The 22,149-nt window shown below is 37.5% G+C and overlaps 1 protein-coding gene across 1 annotated transcript in view; it reads left to right on the top strand.

Annotated features, from left to right (window-relative positions):
- LOC105985557 (EGF-like and EMI domain-containing protein 1) overlaps positions 1 to 22,149 on the top strand; it is a 468,949-nt gene that overhangs the window by 414,187 nt on the left and 32,613 nt on the right. Inside the window, 1 exon segment of the mRNA XM_013016148.1 lies at positions 4,228 to 4,350. Coding sequence (XP_012871602.1) covers positions 4,228 to 4,350 — 123 coding nt within the window.

Consider the following 22,149-nt stretch of genomic DNA (forward strand, 5'->3'; position numbering starts at 1 on the left):
AATCCCATAGTCACTTTAAGGTTCCTCGTGATGCTTTTGCATGGATGCCTTTTCTTTCTTCCGGAAGCATCCCCTTCTCTGGCTTTTATGATGTCCCTCACTCCTTTGCATGTCCTTCTCAGTCAGCTTTGTGTGTTTTGCCCTCAACTTGCCTTAGATATTGGTACTCACCTATGATTCCTTTATGCTTTCTGCTCCTCCTCTCCTACATGCTTCCACTCCATTGTCAGTCCCTCTAAGGTAATGGAGTTCGTTGGATATCCATAAGATGGAGATACATTTTCAAGGTAAAGACTGGGAGAATTATGTAGAATAAAATGGAGTCTTCAAAGAACTCAGAATCAGATTGGTATTGCTACAACATTGTAGAGATGAGACCATGCAGAGACTGCCAACCTCACCATGATTCTATCTCATCTGAAGAGCAATGAGACAGGCATGAAGGCCAGGGAAGACTGAGGGTGTGAAGGTGCTGGTTGCTTTTTTTGCCGCACAGCAGAGAAGGCTCTAGAAGATCCAGTGGCAGATGAGGAGGGAGTTGTTAATAGGCCCCTGCAACCATCCTTGGAGGTCAGATTGTAGTAATGACAGCAAAGGCAAGAAGCGAATAGTGTTGGGAAGTAAGTCTGTTATCATGAAACTTGGTATTATATTGGATATAGATGAAGAAGGGAAAATGTTATGCGTGGCTCAGGTTTTAGGTTTGTGTGTGTTGATCCATGGTAGTGGAGAGTTGATCTTGTGCTAACATCCTTACAGACATCCTCAACAACTTCTCTGCTGTCAAATCATTAATGTTCAACCCTGACTTGTTCTGTAGCAGTTGGGTCCCAACTCCAGCATATGCGAAAGAAGATACAACCTGATCCACTTACTGTGGTAAATGGAAATGAGATCATATTGAACTAAAGCCCTTTTGGCTCAATTCCATGTAAACTACAGGGCTTCTTTGAAATGAAATGATCTGGTTATTTAGAATACGAAGAGAAAAAGGCATGGATACTAAGTGAGCAGAAAAATTCAATATTTATTACAGACACAGCTCAAATATGTCTATCAGTAGAATTATATGTAACCTCGATGGTTAAAGCTATGCAGTGATGACTAGAAAACAAGGGCAGAGACTGACGCAAGGGAAGAAAGAGTATACAAGCCCATTTCTGAGAGAAACCATTGGTGAATACAGAAAGATAAGGAAATTGAATGAAAGTAAACAACCCTCAAACCACTTAATCATTTATTCATTCCTTCATGGAACATTCATGGAGTACCTACTTCATACTATAACATGACCTTAAGGTGTTGATTTGATCACACATTAAGGCACTATAAGCAAATGTCAGCAGTTTTAATTTAGAGCCTGCTTACTTCTCAGTACCTGGGGGTCTCTGCTCTATACCTTGCCGTATTTCCCCTGAAGTGAACACTTCTACAAAGCAATCTAACAGGAAGCACCGCAGGAATATTTACTTTTTATCAGCCAGGTTCTGAGAACTGTAGGTTACAAGACAAATGGAAGAATAATTTATCTTACCCTGGTCCTCAGTAAATGGTCACACAATCTGAGAAAAAAATAATCTGAAATAATGTTGATTGTGTAGGAACAAAAGTGGATCATTGTTGTCTCGGCAAGCTTTTCTGTGCAAAATCCATTTGATAATAACATGAGTTCTTTTATGCTATTATATTCTGTGGCCATCTGGGGAAATAGTTTGGGGGATAAATATAGCAGAAAGGATATTAAAAAGGAAAAAGAGCAGACATAGTGGATTCTTTTTAACAGTCTTTTATGGTATGAAATTGTGGGTTTATCTCACAGTGATAATGCTCAAAAATTCTAATCATTATCGTTATTCCTGGCACTATTCTGAAGTTCTGGTTCTGAGGGCCGGCTTTCTGTGGGCATCTGACATGAAGATATAACTCAAAAAAAAATTTGGAGCAATTGTTTCTTCACATGAAGTATACTTGATAATAGCATTTTAATGTAATATTGACATTTCTGGTTTTTAACTCTGTTGGGCAGAATCTTGATGGAAAAGAAAATCACTTGTGACCGCTTCAATGGTATCTAATATCATGGCAATTTAATCCAGTGTTATTTCATATCAGAGGTGGTCTATCAAAAAAAAGAATGAGAGACTGCTAACATGGTCTTTAAATTATTATTAATGTGAATATAAAGGGAAAAACTGGTACTAATTTAGGGGCTTTTATTAAGCACTTAAAATATTGTATAATTTTATTTTCCCTCCTATTTTTTTATCTAGTTAAGTATTTTTGCCCAAGTATTGATTTAGGCACTTGCACTGATTTGATGTGGCTTGGCCAAACAACTGAAAAATGGAATCAAATCTTCACATTTATGATCCAGGTGACACTGGTTGCTAAAGAGAGGATTATCTTCACTCCTGCTGGTTGGAATACTATCCAAAGGCCATTAGAATCACCTTGAATCTTTGGGAAATTCAGAATCTTCGGCCCCAGATCAACTAAATTAGTGCTCACATTTGAACCAAGACTCTAATGAATGAAGGCCATAATCACAGCAGGCACATTAGGCTGGATACACATTAGGCTCACTTAGGGTAGTATAAAATTATTTTTGTTTCCCCAAATTATTAGCCAGAATAATTAAATACGATTTGTTAAGGTTGGAGCTCTGTTATTGGCATTTTTAAATGCTTCTCAAATGACTCTAATGGGCTGCCAGGTTTAATAAACTATTGGTTATATATTGCCCAAATGATCAGTAGAGATAAAAAAAAAAAAAGCCAAACCAAATACTGAGCATTTGGTACTACTCTATAAAAGGTCGATTCTTTTGTTCCCCTGATTTTTTTTTTCCCCTGCTAGTCCTGGGACTTGAACACAGGTTTTGAGCGCTGTCCCTGAGCTTTTTTTGCTCAAGACTAGAGCTCTACCACTTGAGCCACATTTCCACCTCTTTCTCTTTCTTTCTTTCTGTCTTTATTTCTTTCTTTCCTCTTTCTTTCTTTCTTTCTTTGCTTTTCTTTTCCTTCATTCCTTCTTTCATTCTTTTCTTTCTTCCATTCTTCCTCCTTTATTTTCTTTCTTTCCTTCTATTCTTTTAGTTCTTTTCCTTTCTTTTTTGTCCTTTCTTTCTTCTTTCTTTCTCTTTCTTCCTTCCTTGCTTCCTTCCTTTTTTTGCTTTCTTTTTCCTTTCATTTTGTGAGCCTTCTTCCTTCCTTCCTTCTTTTCTTTTTTTCCGTGTATCTGTCTTTCTACATAGGGTTTCACTATGTACACCAGGCTAATCTGGAACATAGTCTTCTTACTTCTGTCTCCAGGGTATTAAGGTTATAAGTATATACAACGATGACTACTATGATTTTTATTCTCAAAATAAGCCACAGAACATATTTATAGTCTCTAAATTGATTACCTGAAAATCTCCCCTTAGGTTTGTGGACACTATCTATGTTCCTGTGATTTCATATATACAAGTGCAGACTACATCGAGTGCAAGGAAGTATGCACTCTAATAAACGAAAGTGTTTTTCTTTTCCTAGTGAAAAATGAATATTATATTTATTTATCACGATCGGGAACATCACAAAACATAACTCCTCATGAATCTTGACCTCTTTCCATTTTCTGAATTTAAAGTAACCTCTCATACATACATGATAGTTCCAAAAATGACAGTTTGAATGAGAACGAAGAAGCTGAAGTCAGTAGAGCAACTATATTGATGTATTTTTAAGAACATGAAGCCCTGCCTTTATTGGAATTTATCTGCCTTTGCTTTGAAGTCTACCTGAGCACAGGAGAAGGAGATTCAAGGTCTTAACTCCATTACTGGCCTTATTCAGCAGTGTCGAACCAATAATAGCTGTTTATCTACTAGCCTGTGCTGCTTCAGATAGAGTGGCTTATTGTAATTCTCCCCTCCAGTTTCCTTCCCCAAGGAAATATCCATATCTCAGATCTGTCTAATTAGCCAGTATGTAAAGAATAGAAAATGGTGAGACGATCCCTCCACCCATGGTTACTGAGCTTAAAAAAAAAAAAAAAACTCAATACAGTTTCTATCTCCATTTTCTTGTTTACATGGTAGATCAAACAAGCACAGATTTGTGGCCACAGAGATGGTGACTTTGTACAATAGAACCCATGCTGTGTATCAAAGGAATATTGTGCCATCCCTCCGAAGCTGACATTGGCATGACATTGTAATCCTGACCATCTGTCCTCCTCCTCTAGATGTCGATGAATGTGTCCTGTTGAATGGAGGCTGCCAGCAGTGCTGTATTAACACTCTGGGCACCTTCCACTGTGAATGTGATACGGGATACAGACTCCATGCTGATGCACGCACCTGCATAAGTGAGTAAATATTAGAACCAGCTTGAAGCCATTTTCAATGAAAATCGACCTGCCCATGTAGGGGTAGAAAGAAAGGGTTTTTTCTTTATTATTCCTATTGTAAAAATATCTAAAGAAGTTGATCATCATCAAGTTCAATTCCATCCTAGAGAATGAAAGAAAAGATGTCTTGCTAGTAAAAATAAAAGACCTAAACAAAAAAGGAAAGAAAAGAAAAAGATGGGGAGGGATAGAGAAATGGACATTCACAAGCAAAACTTGAATCTTCAAATGTGTGACTATTTCTATAGGATCTTGCTTCTGCCATGCTCAGTGAAGTATAAATTTCTCAGTTTGGTTTGACATGCAACATGTATGCAACAGAACCACAATGGTACTTTGGAGAACTTTGCCATGCTAATTACTGGCTATGATGATCTCATTTCTGACCAGATGTACAAATTGAATTCAGACTTGCACTCATGGTTAAGAGTCAGTTCTTAGGAAAATTACAGTCGATTATCTGCCAAGGAGTTGAGTTAACTCATGCATAGTTAAAAGTACATGTATTAAGTGTAGATTACAATATATTTATTCTGCATCGAAATGTTCCTAAATGTAATTTGTGTCTGATAAGGCTATTGTTTTTCACTCTCATTGCTAGGAATCCAAATTCTATAACTTTCCCAAAATAAAATTTCCTAAAATGTGTACATTTGGTAAATTTGCTAAAATTATCAAGTCATTACAAATCATCTACTAACTGAGACCTTATTGGACTATGCCTACTGTCTTGTAGCTTTCTAAATTTATTTATAAATGTTTGAAGAACTCAGTAGCACCTTACTTTTATAAACAACAACAAAAGAAATCTTTTTCTTTTTTTCATGATCTTTAAATTGTATTTTTGCTGAAGAAATTTACAGTTTTTTTGTTTTCATTGTTTTTTTTCATTGAGCTGTGATCCACAGATGATTTTTAAAAATACATCTAATTTTATCTGTATTCATTTTTGAACTAAGTATTATATTACTAATGTAAGACCTAGTACAAGACTACTTAATTGCTGGGTTTAGTCACATGAAGTTTAACTAATTTATCACACAGAATTATTAGTATCTTATCATGTGCTCTGTAATGACGAAACTCAGAAGATGAACCAGCCAATGTAGTTTAACTCCTTTTCTTCTCCTTAGCATGGTTTACAGGTGATGAGAGAATACCAAGGCTAAGGTAATAATGTCCTAGTCACAGGTGTGATGTTGACCAGACAAGACAGTTTATGAGAGCACAAAAGAGTGAGAAGAGAAACTTGTCCAAAGTCAAATGAGGAACATATAAAATCAGATTTTAATATCTGGGGACTTCAGTATCATCATGATTATATCTACAGCAAGCACAAGTTGTGAAATGGCAGGCAGTACACACATAATTATTTCTGGAGACAATCCTCTTTGTTTTGGGATATTAATGGTTTTAGTAAAAGCTCCAATGTCATCCCCAATACCAACTTTAGGACATCGACTGTGAGTAGCATCTTTAAACTATCACTATGAATTCTCTGAGTCACAAAATACTTAGGAGCAACAGAATTATTGATACATGCAAATGAGTAATATTGAGCTGTAAATTTTGGTATCTAATATAAAATTATTTTGCAAAATAGTGATTAATATGAATCAATAATATCTGGTCTCTCTGATAAGATAAAATAAAAACTCCAGTCACCAACTAGATTTTGTTTACAGGCATAATTAGCTTTCAAAACTCTACCAATTATTAGCCAGTGCAATCATTAAGCTCTTAACTTCTGACCATCATTGCCCTTGAATGTTCTTTTATTTTAATGACATCAGCTCTAAAGTGGAGTTGGATAGGATAGTGTGGTTTATCTTTTCTATTTTAATTTTTTAAATGCCAAATCTTATCCGATGTGTACATGAATATTATATCCATAGCTTATTTTCATCTCCATTTATTAGGCAGAATTTCAACAGGGTGTAAAAAATGGAGTTTATTCATTTTTATTAAGGATGAGTAAATTAAGCTACTTCATGCCTGCAATAATTTCCAGGCTTTAACCCCTATATAACATTCTGATGAAGCTGTTAGAATAAGAGCCCAATGCTTGACCTTCATAGAAATCTTGATGTCCTGCCATTGTGCACACACTGAATTCTGGTTTCAGAAATACTAAAAAATCTCAAATGATAGACTTTTCCATGGCATCAATGTTGTTCAAAAGAGTCTAAGAATGAAGGCAGACACTGTGGTTGATGCCTTCTCTATGAGCTACTAAGGGGCCTGGGATTTGAAGGATCACAGTTTGAAGCCATCCTGTCTCCAATTTACCAGCAAAAACATGGAGTGGAGGTGCGGCTCAAGCGGTAGAGTGCTGGCCAGAAGCCAAGAGACTATGAGGCCCTGAGTTCAGACTTAAGGACTGGCAAAAATCAACAATAGCAATGAAAAAGAGTCCAAGAAAAATCTTAAATTTATTTCAAAGTGGCACGGTGGTTCAAATGGTAGAGCGCTAGCCTTGAGCTGAAGAGCTCAGGGACAGTGCCCAAGCTCAGAATTCAAGCCCCACATCTGACTAAAAAAAATAAAAAACTTAATATCCCGAGTGCTGGTGGCTCACACCTATAATCCTAGCTACTCAGGAGGCTGAGATCTGAGGATTGAGGTTCAAAGCCAGCCCAGGCAGGATACTCTTATCTCCAGTTAACCACCAGAAAACCAGAAGTGGTGCTGTGGCTCAAGTGGTAGAGTACTGGCCTTGAGCTGAAGAGCTCAGGGACACCTCCCATGTCCAGAGTTCAAGCCCCACGATTGACAAAAAATTTTTAAAAAAAATTCAAGGCCAATAGGGAATAAAAATTTTCACTTAAAGATTGCTAATGTGGGGCTGGGAAGTTGGCTCAGTGGTGGAGCGCTTGCCTTGCATGCCTGAGGCCTTGGGTTTGATTCCTCAGCACCACATAAGCAGGGGGGAAAAAGCCGGAAGTGGCACTGTGGCTCAAGTGGTAGAGTACTAGCCTTGAGCTGAAGAGCTGAGGGACAGCACTCAGGCCCAGAGTTCAGGCCAGTTACTTGCATATTTTTCTGAAATACTTCACTGTAGAGAACAAGTTCATAGTTGTCTCTACTTTGGACCATATTGTAGGAAGTTTGAAATATTTTTATTTATATATTTGCTTGTACTGTGTCTTGAACTCAGGGTCTTGGGCTCTCACTGGCTTTTTGTTGTTATTGTTTAAGGCTGAGAACCATACCTCCACTTCTGAATTTTTGCTGGTTAATTGGGAATAATAGAATTTCTGCCCATGCTGACTTTGAACCATGATCCTCAGATCTCAGTGTCTTGAATAGCTAAGATCTCAGGTATAAGTCCCTGGTGTATTTCCTTTTTTAAATACACAGAAGTTGAATTAGTTCTCTTCCCTTTGGGATTGCTTTCCTAACAAAAGACAGAATGGCAGTCAATGCTCAAAAGGAGATTATAATAGACATTCATTTTACTGCATATTAGAGCCACGGAAGAAAAGACAGATCTAGACAATCATATGATTTCATTGCATTGGAGTTCTTGAAATAATTTTTCTTCCTATTTTTCCTCCTTTTTTTCCTTTCTTTTCCCAATCTGTCCATCAACTATAGGTCCAGATTGCTGTGACTTTTTTTGAGTCGAGTCTTGTTTTTTTGCAGTCTCTTAAAGTCACAACAAATTCCAAACACCCCAAACACTTCCAGCATTTCAGATGAGCTGATTTTGTAAAGGGCTCCCTCTCTAAGTGTTGCACTTGTGTACTGCATACACAGCTGTTACTGTCAGCCTCTGTGAGAGTGAGAAGCATCACAAAGTAGTATAAGAGGAGTTCTAGTACTTGGCAAAGATGCTGTGTACATGAGTATATGGGCCACTTGGCTCTCCCTACAGGACTGAGGTTCCCAATATAATTAGGAAGAGTTTTGTTCATAGTTCTTATGAAAAGTTTTGGAATGCATGCTGTTTTAATGAAAACAGAGGTCTATAATTTTTCTCAAATTGTTTAAGATGGTGAGAGCACCCCCAAAATATCCCATGTGTGTGTGTGTCTGTGTCTGTGTGTATGTGTCTGTGCGTCTGTGTGCCAGTCCTAGGGTTTGAACTCCAGGCCTGGGAGCTGTTCGTTGTACTCAAAGCTAACATTCTACCACTGAGCTATAGCCCCACTTCTGCTGTTTTGTGCTTAATTGAAGATAAGAGTCTCACAGATACGGTATGGGGAAGCTGATAGGTATGGAATTCCTGTCAGATTTTCAGTGCTATTGTGTTCTCCATTAGCACAGCTATTATCAAGCTTAAAGAAAAGTTGAAGAAACAATGGAAACTGAAGTTTAGCAGTCATCAGAAAGGTAGATAGTTATGTTTATACCAGTAAGCAAATTAAATATCATCCATTGGATTGAGGGACAGTAGGGCAGTGGAATCCAGTTGAAATGATCTACATTAAACCATGAGATCTGTATACAAACTGATTTCCTTATGTGCAAAGTATAGAAGTTACATGTTGTCTTTCTTCAGTTTTATAAACTTTCAAAATTACTTATTTATTATAAACCATCTACTAGTGGGAGCTCTATTGGATTATGCAGAACAATGCCTCCGAACATTCTAATTTTCTTTAAAAAAACATTTAATGAACTCAGACTTTAATAAGTGCAAGCATAAGAGTGTGAGAATTTTATGATTTAGTTTAATAAAAATGAGTAGGTAGCTTAATGCTTTTATTGAAAAGAAATATATTTGGTTTTTTTATGTCTCCTTTTATATCATAGAATCCTATCTAGAAAGGATCTGAGGCATAATTTAGTCCAATATCTTACCTTAGAGATAAGAAGTCTCAGAACCAAAAAGACCTATTAACTTTTATTCTGGGAGAAAAACCAAACCAAAACAAACAACAACAGTTTTCAGAGAAACCTGGTTAAACTCACTTTTAAGTTCTCCAAATAAATTCTGACAAATACAGAACATGCAATAAGAAACGTGATTTAAAAATTGCTAATGAAAGTTTTATGCTACATTTGATTTTATAAAAGGAGCTAAAGTTTAAAATGGCACATTGTCATGATAGCTATTGGTAACAAAAACTCACCTTCTGTCATTGACCTGTAAATGCAGACTGATCATTTCTCTCTACCGTTGTTCTTTGACCTGCTCTGAGGAAATGACTACTCCTAATTCTCTGTAAGTCATGTCTTTTTCTACTGCTTCTCATTAATTCTTAACTCACCATGTTTCATGCTAAATATCACCCATCCTCTTAGCATTCTCACTCTGGCTAAAGATAGTCTTTGTTTTTGTTTTTCTGAAATACCATGTTCTGTTGCCTTAATGACAAAATGCATATGTACCTACAGTGATATATATATGCATATACCTACATGTATGTGTGCATGCATGCATGTATGTTTACATTATATATGTATGTATATATGAAATTGGACTTGGTGTAAAATGTAAGGGGCTGACCTCTTAGTTACCAAGTCTAAGCTACGACTTTTACATTGTATTCTTGATGATTGTTGACATTTTTAACCACTGTGATTGCTCTGTCTGCCCCTTGACATCTTGACAACACAGTGTCAGCTTTCAACTGCTTCTTCTTAGCACTCTCCTTCTGGTACCCATGCTTGGACAGTTATTGCCTCTTGTACTTATTCTATTATCTGAGCTTTGTTCTGTCTTTACAGGTAAGTGAATGCCTCTAAAATACCTAGAGTATTACCTTACATACAGCAATAATGGTACAAAATGCAGGATAGTCACTCTGTTTTTGTTATTGTTGTTTATTAGGGAAAACAATTTGCATTTGTTCCAGAATTTCTAGCTTTTGGAACTTTACATATAGTCTCTACTACAAAACATACCATCTCTCAATAGTTTTCTTTTCCTCAATAGGTTTTTTTTGTTTTTTGTCTTTTTTTGTCAGTTGTGGGGCTTGAACTCTAGGCCTGAATGCTGTCTGTCCCTTAGCTCTTCAGCTCAAGGTGAGCGCTCTACCACTTGAGCCACAGCGCCACTTCTGGTTTTCTACTGGCTTATTGGAGATAAGAGTTTCACGGACTTTCCTGCCTGGGCTGGCTTTGAACCTCAATCCTCAGATCGCAGCCTCCTGAGTAGCTAGGATTACAGGTGTGAGCCACAGGCTCCTCAATAGTTTTTGACTGACAAATATTTCATGTTGTATACTAAAACTGAATGCAAGTACTGATTATGTAGACTGAAGTCATCTGTTACCAGTGGATGGTTTTTAAAGGCCAGAAACTAGACACTAAAGTAATTTATGTTACTTAAAGTTACGATGGTTTGCTGTGCAATTTGCATTTGAAGTCGCTTATAAGGTTTTAGCTATACTTTGATATACCTCATAAAATGTTTCTTGGATTTCCATTTTTAATAGCAATCTTGTGAAAGATGCTCAGCCCAAATCTCTATTCATAATCATATCTTTCCTTTCATGTATTTACTGAAATTGGCCTTCCCAGAGAGGTGAAATAATTAAATGATTGAAAATATAAAGCTTGCCTAGTTCTTTTTTCTCTCTTTCATGCTCTCATCACATAGGTTTATTAATATCTACATTCACAAATAAACAAGTTGAAGTACTGCTGTCTGCTTAGAGAAACCACAGCCAAAGAAATCTTAATTGCTTCGATTCTCTAATATAAGAATTATTCATTCCTAGCTGCATGGAATGGTCATGATCTGTTTGTTCAGTGGTCCTTTTTTATTCTCACAAAGTGAGAAAATAGCAAATAAAAGCTACCCAGATGGTATAGCCTAAAGATTTTATTTCTCTCTATGTGATTACAAATAAATAGAATTTGGATGAGAAGATATACAACCGAGCAGCTTGATTAAAACTAAGATATGCTGAGCAAAACTTTGAGCCTGAATACATTTCCTTAGATTAGGTTTTCATGAGTTTCACATTTTAAGACAATGCTAAATTAAAAATAAAATAGAAGTAGAAAAAAGCCATTAGATGTGGTAATCTTCAAACAAAAGATTCCTTTCTCCTCGATTTTATTTGATAAAAGGGTGGAAGATTCTTTCCAGGAAACACAAAGCGATTGCCCTCAAATTGGAGATGAAAGAGGTTAAAGACTTTCACTGTAACAACCTTTCAATTAGCTGCATTATTTATGAAGACAAATGAGAAACAGAATTCATTTCGGATGACAGCTGATGTCTTGAATAGGGCTATGTCAGGTTAAAAAAATTGTTTAGTTTGTGAGATTGATGACACCTCTCCATCATTATTAAATTCATCACTCTTGAAATCTGAAGCGCTTTTTGTGTGGCAAGTGATGCATTTAATTCTTGAAAAGTTGGATTTCAGGAACACATTCTCTTTGACCTCCTCATCCCCATTCTGGGGCTTGGGTAAGAATCATGAATTTCTCAAGTTTCCATCCAGACTGTTGAATATTAAACTCAATTCAAAAACTTTTTTCCCCAAAACTTGAGTTTTCAGAACACTTTTAGAATCTCTCCTTTTCTCTTACAGGCTAGGGTTAGATAAGATCGAGAGTTTTTCACAGAGACAGACCAGTGATTGAATTCTGGCTGCATCGTGGAAGAGTTGTATGATCTTGGCCCAGTTACGCTGTTCCTGTGATTTTCCGGAGTCTCTGTCTCCATTCTGCACCCAAAGCTAATAGTGCTAGAAAATAATTCACAGAAAGCAAAAGTATACCTTTCACAAGACACATGCTGTACAGTAGAACATCATCAAGAGCTGAGAATACCCAGAGGAGATGCAGCAGACAGTGTAGATTCTGGAAGTAAAAGAGCCAAATGAGAATGGCTCTTCAAGGACCTGGGGTTAGTGAGACAATCCCTTGATTGAACAGTGGGATGAACCCCAGTTTCTGTGGGTACTTTGTATTTTTTGTTTTCCTGAGTTTTTTAGCCTATTCTATGCTACATTAATACCCACCACCTGATTCATGATTCACCTCCATGTGGGTTAGATCAATAACTTGCAAAAATTGTTTATCTACTCCTGCAATGTTTCTCCAATCGGCACACTCCATCAATGCAGAGATGTAAAATGAGAGATTGTTCTTGGTGTACAAGTAGGATACACGCATTTTGCTTTACTATTAGGCATTTATTAAAACATGCCATGGGATTTAGGGTTATGAGAAAAGGATAATGCTAATCTGAGAACAGAATATGGTGGAAAAGCTGTGTCCCCTCCCCCTTCCCTTTTATTAGGGTATCAACATATTTCTCCATATTTAAGCTAGGTGGCTTTGATATGGTCACTTAACGATTCACTATGTCAGTTTACCTCAGTATTGAATGTATTGAAGTAAAGTGGCCACACAGATTAAAAGCATTAGTACAACATTTGACACAGAGTAGACACTCAGCAACCATTAGCCAAAATCTACTTGTCCATGTCAACAGAGCTAAACAGATTATAAGGGGCCAGACAACCTAGGTATGAAATTGTTTTGCTAACAAAATAACTTCTAGTGGGTATCTTTGTACTATGTTATAAATGTGACTTTGTTTCCCAAATTCATGAAGGTGACTTTATGCTACCACTGGCATATGTTGATTGTAGGAGGAACTGAGAATTTCTGGAAGGTGATTTACTCATCAGGGTGGGGCATTCTTGAGTAGCATTGATGCTGTCAACAAAGATGTCCAAGAGACCTTGACCTAAGAATACTCAGAAAGAAGGCACAACCTACAAATATTGAGCCCTGCCTCTTTACACTGTCTGCTGGTGTCCTGAGAATGGACTTACCAGCTTCCAGAGTAGCAGATATCAGTATTTGTTACATACAAGCTACCCACCCAATGGTATTTTGTTATAGTACCTCAAATGAGCTTTTAAAAAGCCCCAGAGTTTTAAGACATACATTCACTGATCCCTTAAACATGTACCTTTTGTTTTTGTATTTTCTGTGTTTTCAGTGTTTTAGAGCACTATCCACAACTATATTTCCACTGTATGATCATTCCATACTCATTTATCAGCAGGTCGTATGTCTATGTCCTTTTGCTTCCTAAAGCACTGGAGACAGCAAGCTTTTGGCAGGGTACAAAATGCAAAAAAGAGCTGGGCGCTGGTGGCTCACGCCTGTAATCCTAGCTACTCAGGAGGCTGAGATCTGAGGATCGAGGTTCAAAGCCAGCCCGGGCAGGAAAGTCCGTGAAACTCTTATCTCCAATAAACCACCAGAAAAACAGAAGTGGCTCTGTAGCTTAAGTGGTAGAGCACTAGCCTTGTGCTAAAGAGCTGAGAGACAGCGCTCAAGCCCAGAGTTCAAGCCCCACAACCGACAAAAAAAATGCAAAAAGACATAAAAATAGTCCTACTTCTGGGCTGGGAATGTGGTAGAGTACTTGCCTAGGATGCATGAAGCCCTGGGTTCGATTCCTCAGTACCACATGAACAGAAAAAGCCTTATAAGCAGTGCAGTCGCTCAAGTGGTAGAGTGTTAGCCTTGAGCAAAAGAAGCTCAGGGACAGTGCCCAGGCCCTGAGTTCAAGCCCCAGCACTGTCAAAAAATAGTCCTACATCTCCAAGAACCAGAAGAAATAAATTCTCAAGAACATCAGATAGGAGCAGATAACTTTAGTATCCCAGCATTCAAGGGCCACTAGCATAATAATCAAGGAGACAATGGTTTGGGTCCAGTAACTTCAATGATTTCATTATCTATAGCTGGACTCTATACTGTATGTCTTCTATTTAGCAGACAGTATGGGAATTATTAAAGGATCTCTCCTATCTTAATCCTGTGCCTACACTTGAGAATTAACCCCAGATCTCTGCCTCTTTAGTTCCTCAGAGTTCTCCTGTGGTTTTTAGACATTACTTCTCAAGATTCCATTCCACACTCCTTTTTAGAATCTCCATCCTTCAGTCTCTTCTACCATCTTCTTCTTCTAGTTCTCTATACAAATAAAACTCCTCTGTAAGCCTTATCTCCCACTGTCAAATCCAAGGTGCATTTGCTCCCTTCTTATTTCGTTTCACAAGTTGACAGGCATGACCTTTCCTTCCTTCTTCCCAATCTCTCTTCCCAGAATTATTGGTCATGAACTTCTCTCAGGTGATTCCTATCTCAGTGATATCCATAGCCTCTTTCCAAAAGACTTATTTTTTTTTCTCTCCCTCTTTCCATCTTCACAATTTAAATCACTTTCGGAGTCCTGACTGTCACCTTTCACCTTTCACTTCTTCCCCAGTGGCCCTTTGCTGTCCAGGATAACTGCTGGAAGACAATGGGACCCAAGTCTACGTTATTAGACTGTATTGACTTCCTTGTTCCCCCCAAGACCTTGCCAGAGGCTGTCCTCCCCCCCATCGCTACCTTGGGGAGGCTACATGGGAATACTGTTCCCCTCCAACCCCAGCTTCCCTTCTCTCTGTGGCTCTCCTTTCTTGTCTTGGGGTGACACCTCTGGCAGTTCCAGTGCAGCACAGCTGGAAATCACACGTGGCGCCCCTTTCCCACTACCTCCAGCCATTCACATCCCCAGTCACACCAATGGCTCCTGCCTTCCTAACAGTACCCAGCAGGCTGTCTGCTCCATGGCTTCCCTCCCTCCCTGCAGCTCCCACAGCCCCTTTCCCAAAGCGCATTTTGGCATTGTTCCTCACTGGCATCGACCTCTACAGACCCTCTGTTGTTTCTCCATAGTGTTCAGAAGTGACCTTGAGCGCTGACAGGGGGCCTCAGCGTTTGATATCTAGTGACATCGGTCTCACTGGCCAGGCTCCTACCTCGTGTATCCCAGGGCAGGCTCAGGTACAGGGAAGCAATGCCCTGCCCTGGGCGTACTGGCAGCTCTGCATCCCCAGTGCTAGGGCCACACCCCATCCCCTCCACATCCCCTCCCCTCCCCGCCCCCTTTGCACCTGCTGCATCTTTGGGTTGGAGGCATAGCACCGGTCCTCCTGTTCCACTCTCCTCTTCGTCTCCATTGATTCATATCTTCTCTCCACGTTTAGTGTGGAATCGCTTCTTATCAGAAGACTTTCCAGATCCAGTTTCCAATTGATCAAGCAAACGTGGATTCCTGTTGGACTATTTAAGGTCCTTTCGGTGGAAGGACATCGCCTAGAGGCAACTTGGATAGACAAAATATGTCTTAGTTACTGTTGCAATTGAGAGAAGGCAGTCGGGTATGGTTATACATTGTGTTACAGTCTGGGCAGGGTAACTGTAAACTGGAAATGTTGGAAGTGGGTTATTCCTGTGGGTTAGGGATAGGTTCAGTTTTGCTACTGTCCTGAAGGCCGGTTAGTTTGAATAATAAGCCAAAGAAAGGATGGGTTATCTGGGTTTGGGAACTCAAGGTCCTCTAGTGTTGAGCATGTGATTCCAACCCAGGAATATTAGGGCCGGCAAGGAGAGGATATCCAGCCCAGGGACTTAGCAAACTGCCTGTGGAGGGGAACTGAGAGTTTTCAGTCATGATTTGAAAACCGGATCAAGGCAGGACTTGTGAAATATTGTCTTATACCACCAGATCCATTCAAGGAACTATAACAAAGAACCTCTCACAAATGCCTTGGGAAGCTGACTCTTCTCCTCTGTTTCTACCAATACGCTTGCATTATTTTTGTATTTTCAGTATCTTGCAAATTATTGAAATAAAGCATTCCGTTTTATTTAATGATTCTCATTCATTCATCCACTTCTTATTCAAAATAGAAAGGTCATTTTATAAGTAAGTTATTCTTTGTGTGGAAGTAAGAGCATTTTCGCTCTCTTGTGGTTATTATCTTTTAAATAGGTAAGAAGAATTGTATAATGTTTGACTTTAGCACTTACAAAACCCAGCACTAAGTTGAAGACTTAATTGAAGGGACCCAACTTAACCTATATTCCTAATTTAGCAATTTCTACCCTACTTTGTAACACAGATCTTGTTTCCTGTCATGGTTACTTTTGCATTGTCTCTTTTAAAACCTATTGCTAATAATTCTATGACAGATGTAATTAATTCTGATCATTACCTCAAATCATCTTTGGGAGTAGACAATAAAACGTGCTTTAGAAATAACTGAATTCAAGCCTACATTTGCCACCTGACTTCCTCACAAAAATCATCAAGTGACATCCTAGTACATTGTCAACCTCAAATATACCAGAGATATGCACCTGCCATTCAGCTGAGCGGTTTGCATATCGGTCCTCTGAAAATCTGAGTATTTCTGTCATTACCACAACACAAAGGAGACAGCATGACAGAAGGACCAAGCCAGGTCTCCCCATCACAAGAAGAGGAAAATAACTAAAATTCCTAAAGTCAAGAGCTTGGTGCAAAGTGGCCACTTAAAATGACAGGTGATGCCTGATGATTAATGAGTCAGGGACAATGCTGTAGTTTCAGTCCAGGGTGGTGGATTTGTAAGATTAAGGAGAAAGACGTGCAACCTGAGGTTAAGGACTAAGCCCACCATCCTGAAACTCATACTGAATAATCCTAAATTGGAACACTGAAAGATAGATTCTGAGAGACAGGTGACAGTATTGATGAACGAGCCGATGGCCCAAGTGAGGGTTAAAATTTGAGGTCAAAGTAAGAATAGAGGCAGGAAATATGTTGTAAATTTTAATATAAAAGACCTTAAAGGAACTTTTCAGGAGTCATGAGAACAAGACTAACACTAACTCCATCAAAACTAAACACCACATGCTCAAGCAACTTGCAGGTATGGGTAAACAAAAGCTGCTGTGACCAGAAAGGGAGCTGTCCCCAAGGCTCAGTCCTTAGTATAGTCTAACTATCTGCCTTTAGACATCTTCAATTAACCCAGAGATTAATACTCTTGAATCTGTATATTTGTGCTTTGCTTGTGATTTTGGCCATCTCTATCAATAATGTGATTAGTATGATTTTTAAATGATTATTTCCAATCCTCAAACAACCTTAAGAGGTAGATATTATTGTCTTCATTTTTTTAAATACTGGAAATGTAGTTCACAGAGATTAATATCAGAGCTTCAGCATCACAGTCTTGAATAGATAGCCCCATGGACTATTTCTTCAATCAATAAGCACTTTCAAGAATCTGGCTATAGTGTATTTGATACATTGTTTGGAGCAGAAAAGAAGGAGATTAATGAACAGTTGACTATCTGTCATGTAATCTTTAATAAAGTTTCTCATCCAGGTTGTATGCTATGATCATATACAGTCTTACTTCATTTTAAGGAAGTGATCTGTGTTCCTTCTTGAAAAAAGATTTAATGACTTAACTTTTGCAACATCCTCATTGGTTCAGTTTGGACTATAGTTGAGGGTCTTTTGTTTGGACAGGAATATAAACCAGACCTTAGCAATCTTACCTCGCTATTGTCTGGTGTAATTCTTATAGCTTTTACTTCAATCACCACTATAGAAATTCTGCACTATCGTCCCATGGTGGAAGGTTTGGCAACCATCCAAATCTCCCTTAGGGCATCTGATAATGCAGGTCTAGCACATGGCCACAGGAGGTATGGAGTTGAAGCCTTGCTTTGACACCTAGCAGCTGTATGAATGTGGATGTGCCGCTCAATGGCTAATAGGAAGCTTTTGCTGTCTATGGGCATACAATGTCAAACACTTTCTATCGACTGCTGGGTTTAAACTTCATAAAACTCTGTGCATTGGGCACTTCTGTTGTTTCTAATTGGTCATTGTGAAAAACAAAGAGAACTAGAAAGTTTCAACAGCTTGACAAAAGTCACTTCACTTAAAAAATTATTGTGAGAATGATATACAGAAGGATTACAGTTACATAAGTAAGATAAAGAGTACATTTCACTTTACTTTTACATGATAGATCTAGGACCTGACTTTTGAGTCTCACTAACCAGTTGAATCTAATGGTGTTAACAAGAAACAAAAGAGCATTTCTCTGCACAAGTGAAATGCTGGATGCTATTGTTAAATATTTTAAGGAAGGAAAAGATGGCAATTGGAATGTAAAGGGCTGGTATTAAAATGTTACATTCATAAAAATGGTTTAGGTATATTCTGGATTCTGGATCCTAGCAAAGAGATTGTTGCATTAATTCTGGACTGGTGACAGATTCTAGCACTGTGGATTATGACAATAGTCAAGGGACTGGCTTACTAGAAACTGCAGTCCTTTTCTCCATGGATACCAGATAGATCCATTTTATTTTATAATAACAATGGTCATTTAGATTATAAAGTCTTGCTTGGTGTTGGAGTTTTTGCAAAGATTTTTAAACTGGCTTTATCAAGGGTAAATATAATGATTTGTATGTACAAGCTAAATGTATGTAAGGACTTGGGTCAAACTTTGTTATATTGTTTAATAATAATTGGATAATTTGGAATGAAAAGAATGGAGTTCCAAAACTTGTTAGACATTGATTGAATTGGAATGTTGTCTACTACACAGTTTAAAACATAGTAAACCTTCTTCATATTGATCTCTATCAAATGAGATTCATAGAATACAAACCAGTCACACAAAAAAGTACCTTTACCCATTTTTATATAGTGTATCAGTGCCCACAGTCATTTATTTTAGAAGTGAATATAATATATGACTCAAACTTTTAATAATCGCAGTGGAACAATTTGATTGATTTTTCTACCTCCAATGTTTTCTATAGTTCACATGGAAAAAATGTACAAGGTTTCAGCATTTTTCTTTGATCTAGGCTAAGTTTAAAATTACATGCATGTAATTTTATGGAAATATGTGTCTTAAATTTAGTTGATGAATTGGTCTCCTATTGGTTTCTGTGGACAATATCCTGATTCATACAATTCTTGTTTAAAAAATATCTTTAGATTAGAAAGCCATCTAACTTCAACCTGCTCTTATTTCCAAAAGAAGATGATTTAATAATCTTTTCCAGTTCTCATTATAACTTTTATGAGACCCCATGGTGTAAGAACAACACTATTTCATCTCTTAGTATTTCCTTGGGACTAGTGAAGGTTTTGCGAAGTACCATATCACAGACAGATCAGAACAATGGATTAAAACAAGGAAGAAAAAAAAATGTCCATTAAGTCTCTATAGCCCTATTCTGAATGTCGAAACAGACTGTCCTGTCTTTGTCACCCACTTGATTAAGCCATAGTACAAGGAATTTAAACTTGTGTACAATCATTGAACTACAGCATTTAAGATGTAGAAGAATACACTTCCTTCCTTTCTGTGACTGACATATTGGCTAACCCTTTTTCTTGGTAGCAAGCATAAATAAGTGCAGAATCTCAAATTCAGTAGGATACATCCTGCATTGGAAGCAAAGAAGAAACTATGAGATAAAGAATAATTGATATTCTACATGCCCCCATTAAAACAAGCCTCATTCAAGTGTAATATGGTTTAAGATTGTATTTCTTTTAAGTCGGCTCACCTCAATGAAGGCACCCTTTATGTCGCTTAAGCAATTCCCTCAACCATCCCGATCAGAGGACCTTGAACGGAGAGCACGTGTTTAATGATGCCCGGACTAGCTATTGATTAAACACTGACAATGTTCAGAGGAACGGAGAATCAAAAAGCCTCCCCCATGGCCAGCTCCACGATGCTCACTCCTTAATAGATGGCAAAGGAGGATTCTAAATGAGAGCTGCTGCCCTGGCGGCCCTCAGAACTCCACAGGCAGTGGACTCATTTCTGCTTTGCAGCCATGTCTAAAATGTCTACTGCACTCCGGAAACAAGTTCACATGTCCCTCTTCGTTGATTTTTTATTTTTCCTTTTCCAAGAAGATATATATATATATATATATAGTGTATTATATATCATATATTACATGTATGATGTATATTATATATAAATTCATATATACATATATAGATGAATTAATGCTTGCAATGATACCACTTCAAAGATGAGATGAATTAAAGCCTGAGGATAATGACTATAAAAACAAAGAAGACAGATCCTGGAAAAACAATTTATACTGATGAATCATCTCCTAAATCAAGTAATTGCATAGTAACAAGGATGGCTAAAAGGAGATGAAGAGTAAAGGAAAATACAAGAAAAAATGAACAACGTCTCAAAGACAGGACTGGTCGTTGTATTACTCTGTTGATTTGACTGCCTCCCAGAGGCACAGATATTTTTAGCACTTTTTTTTTCTTTCTTTCTTTTCTTTTCTTTCCTTTTTTTTTTTTGGTGTGGGTAGGAGATTGTGACCCAGAACTGTGAATTAAACCTGTTTTTATACTTGAAAAAAAAGGAAGTAACTTCCAGTGGTGGCACCACCTAGTTGTTTTACCTTTCACAAACACTGAGGGACCACCTCAGTGCTTAGCTCTTTCCTTTTCAAAGATATTTAATCCTTGGAACAACCCGGCAAAATACTCATAATCTTTTTTTTTTTTAAGATGTGAAAACTGAAGCTTAAAGGAATTAAATAAATCCTCTCTTATCAAACAATCAGTAAATAGGTGCAAAGAAAGTCACTGACAGAGCAGGGATTAAAAATCAGATATTTTGATTAATAGTCTATTGAGCTAATTACCATATAATGCCTTTCTTAGATTAATCATACCCTTAATGAACAGGTTGTTTGGAGAGCTCAGATTTTTTTTTAAGTTGGTAATTTTTCTTTGGATAATTTACTTCTTATTTTTACCCTAAAGATTGCATCTTTAGTACAAAAAAATGGAGGAATAAACTTTATAATTAAGGATAAAATGAAATAACCATATTCCCCCCACTCACTCACAGGCAACTGTTGTTGTCATTTGTTCCATTTTTGGTAGTTTTGGGTTTTTCTTCCTTTGCTATTGAGACGATGCCACTTCTTATTTATCTTTATTTATAACTCTGAACATATATTACATACATACCCATCTTAATGTATGTGAAGCTTGAACTATTTGAACACTGCTTTTAATTTTTGCAAATACCTATGGCCTATTCATTTATATAAACATCTACAGACCTTGCATATCTTCTGAAATTACTACAAATAGTGTAATATTATTTACGTAAGTTGTCTAAAGATTTTATTGCTTTCTATCTGATACATTAAATTCTTCCATATTGCTATTTTTGTTGATCAAATATTCTCCTCCCTAATTAACTGGTGTGTATTTGTGTGCAAAGCACATAGCCTAAATTGTTATAGATTTTAGTCTAGGGGACTGTGAAGCTGACCTAAGCTACCAGAATAATCAGTTTATCAATTATGATTATCTTTGATACATAAAATCTATACCTTTGTTGCATATTTTGGATCATTTTAGACCTGGTCTGGGTACTTAACCAGGTGACAAATGTTTATGTGTTATTTGGAAGTGTTATACTCCTATGTTCCTTTCTCCTAATAGATTTTTCCCCTTATAGATGATCAATTTTTAAAAATAATCCCTGAAGCCAGGCACTGGTGACTTCTACTTATAATCCTAACTACTCAGGATACTGAGATCTGATGATCAGGTTTGAATCCAGTCTTTCAGATTCTTATCTCAAATTAACCAGCAAAAAGCCTGAAGTGGAGGTAGGGCACAAGTGGAAGAGTACCAACCCTGAGCAAAAAAAAGCCAACCAAGGGCATGAGGCCCAGAGTTCTAGCCCCACAAAACAAAGCAAAATAAAATAACCACTGAGGTACATGTGTCGTCTTAAATTTCTTATGTATTATCTCCCAGGACTCTTGGTGTATGTAGGACAGCATAAATATTGCCTTGTTGTTGAATGAATAAGATCATCACTTCCCATTGCTGTGATTTCTGTGGCTCTTGATTTCTCAAGTTTACAAGCCACATCTAGACTACCTTATAATGTAAAGAAAGAA

Source organism: Dipodomys ordii, unplaced genomic scaffold (genome assembly GCF_000151885.1).
Source record: "Dipodomys ordii isolate 6190 unplaced genomic scaffold, Dord_2.0 Scaffold30, whole genome shotgun sequence".
NCBI classification, from domain to species: Eukaryota; Metazoa; Chordata; class Mammalia; order Rodentia; family Heteromyidae; genus Dipodomys; species Dipodomys ordii.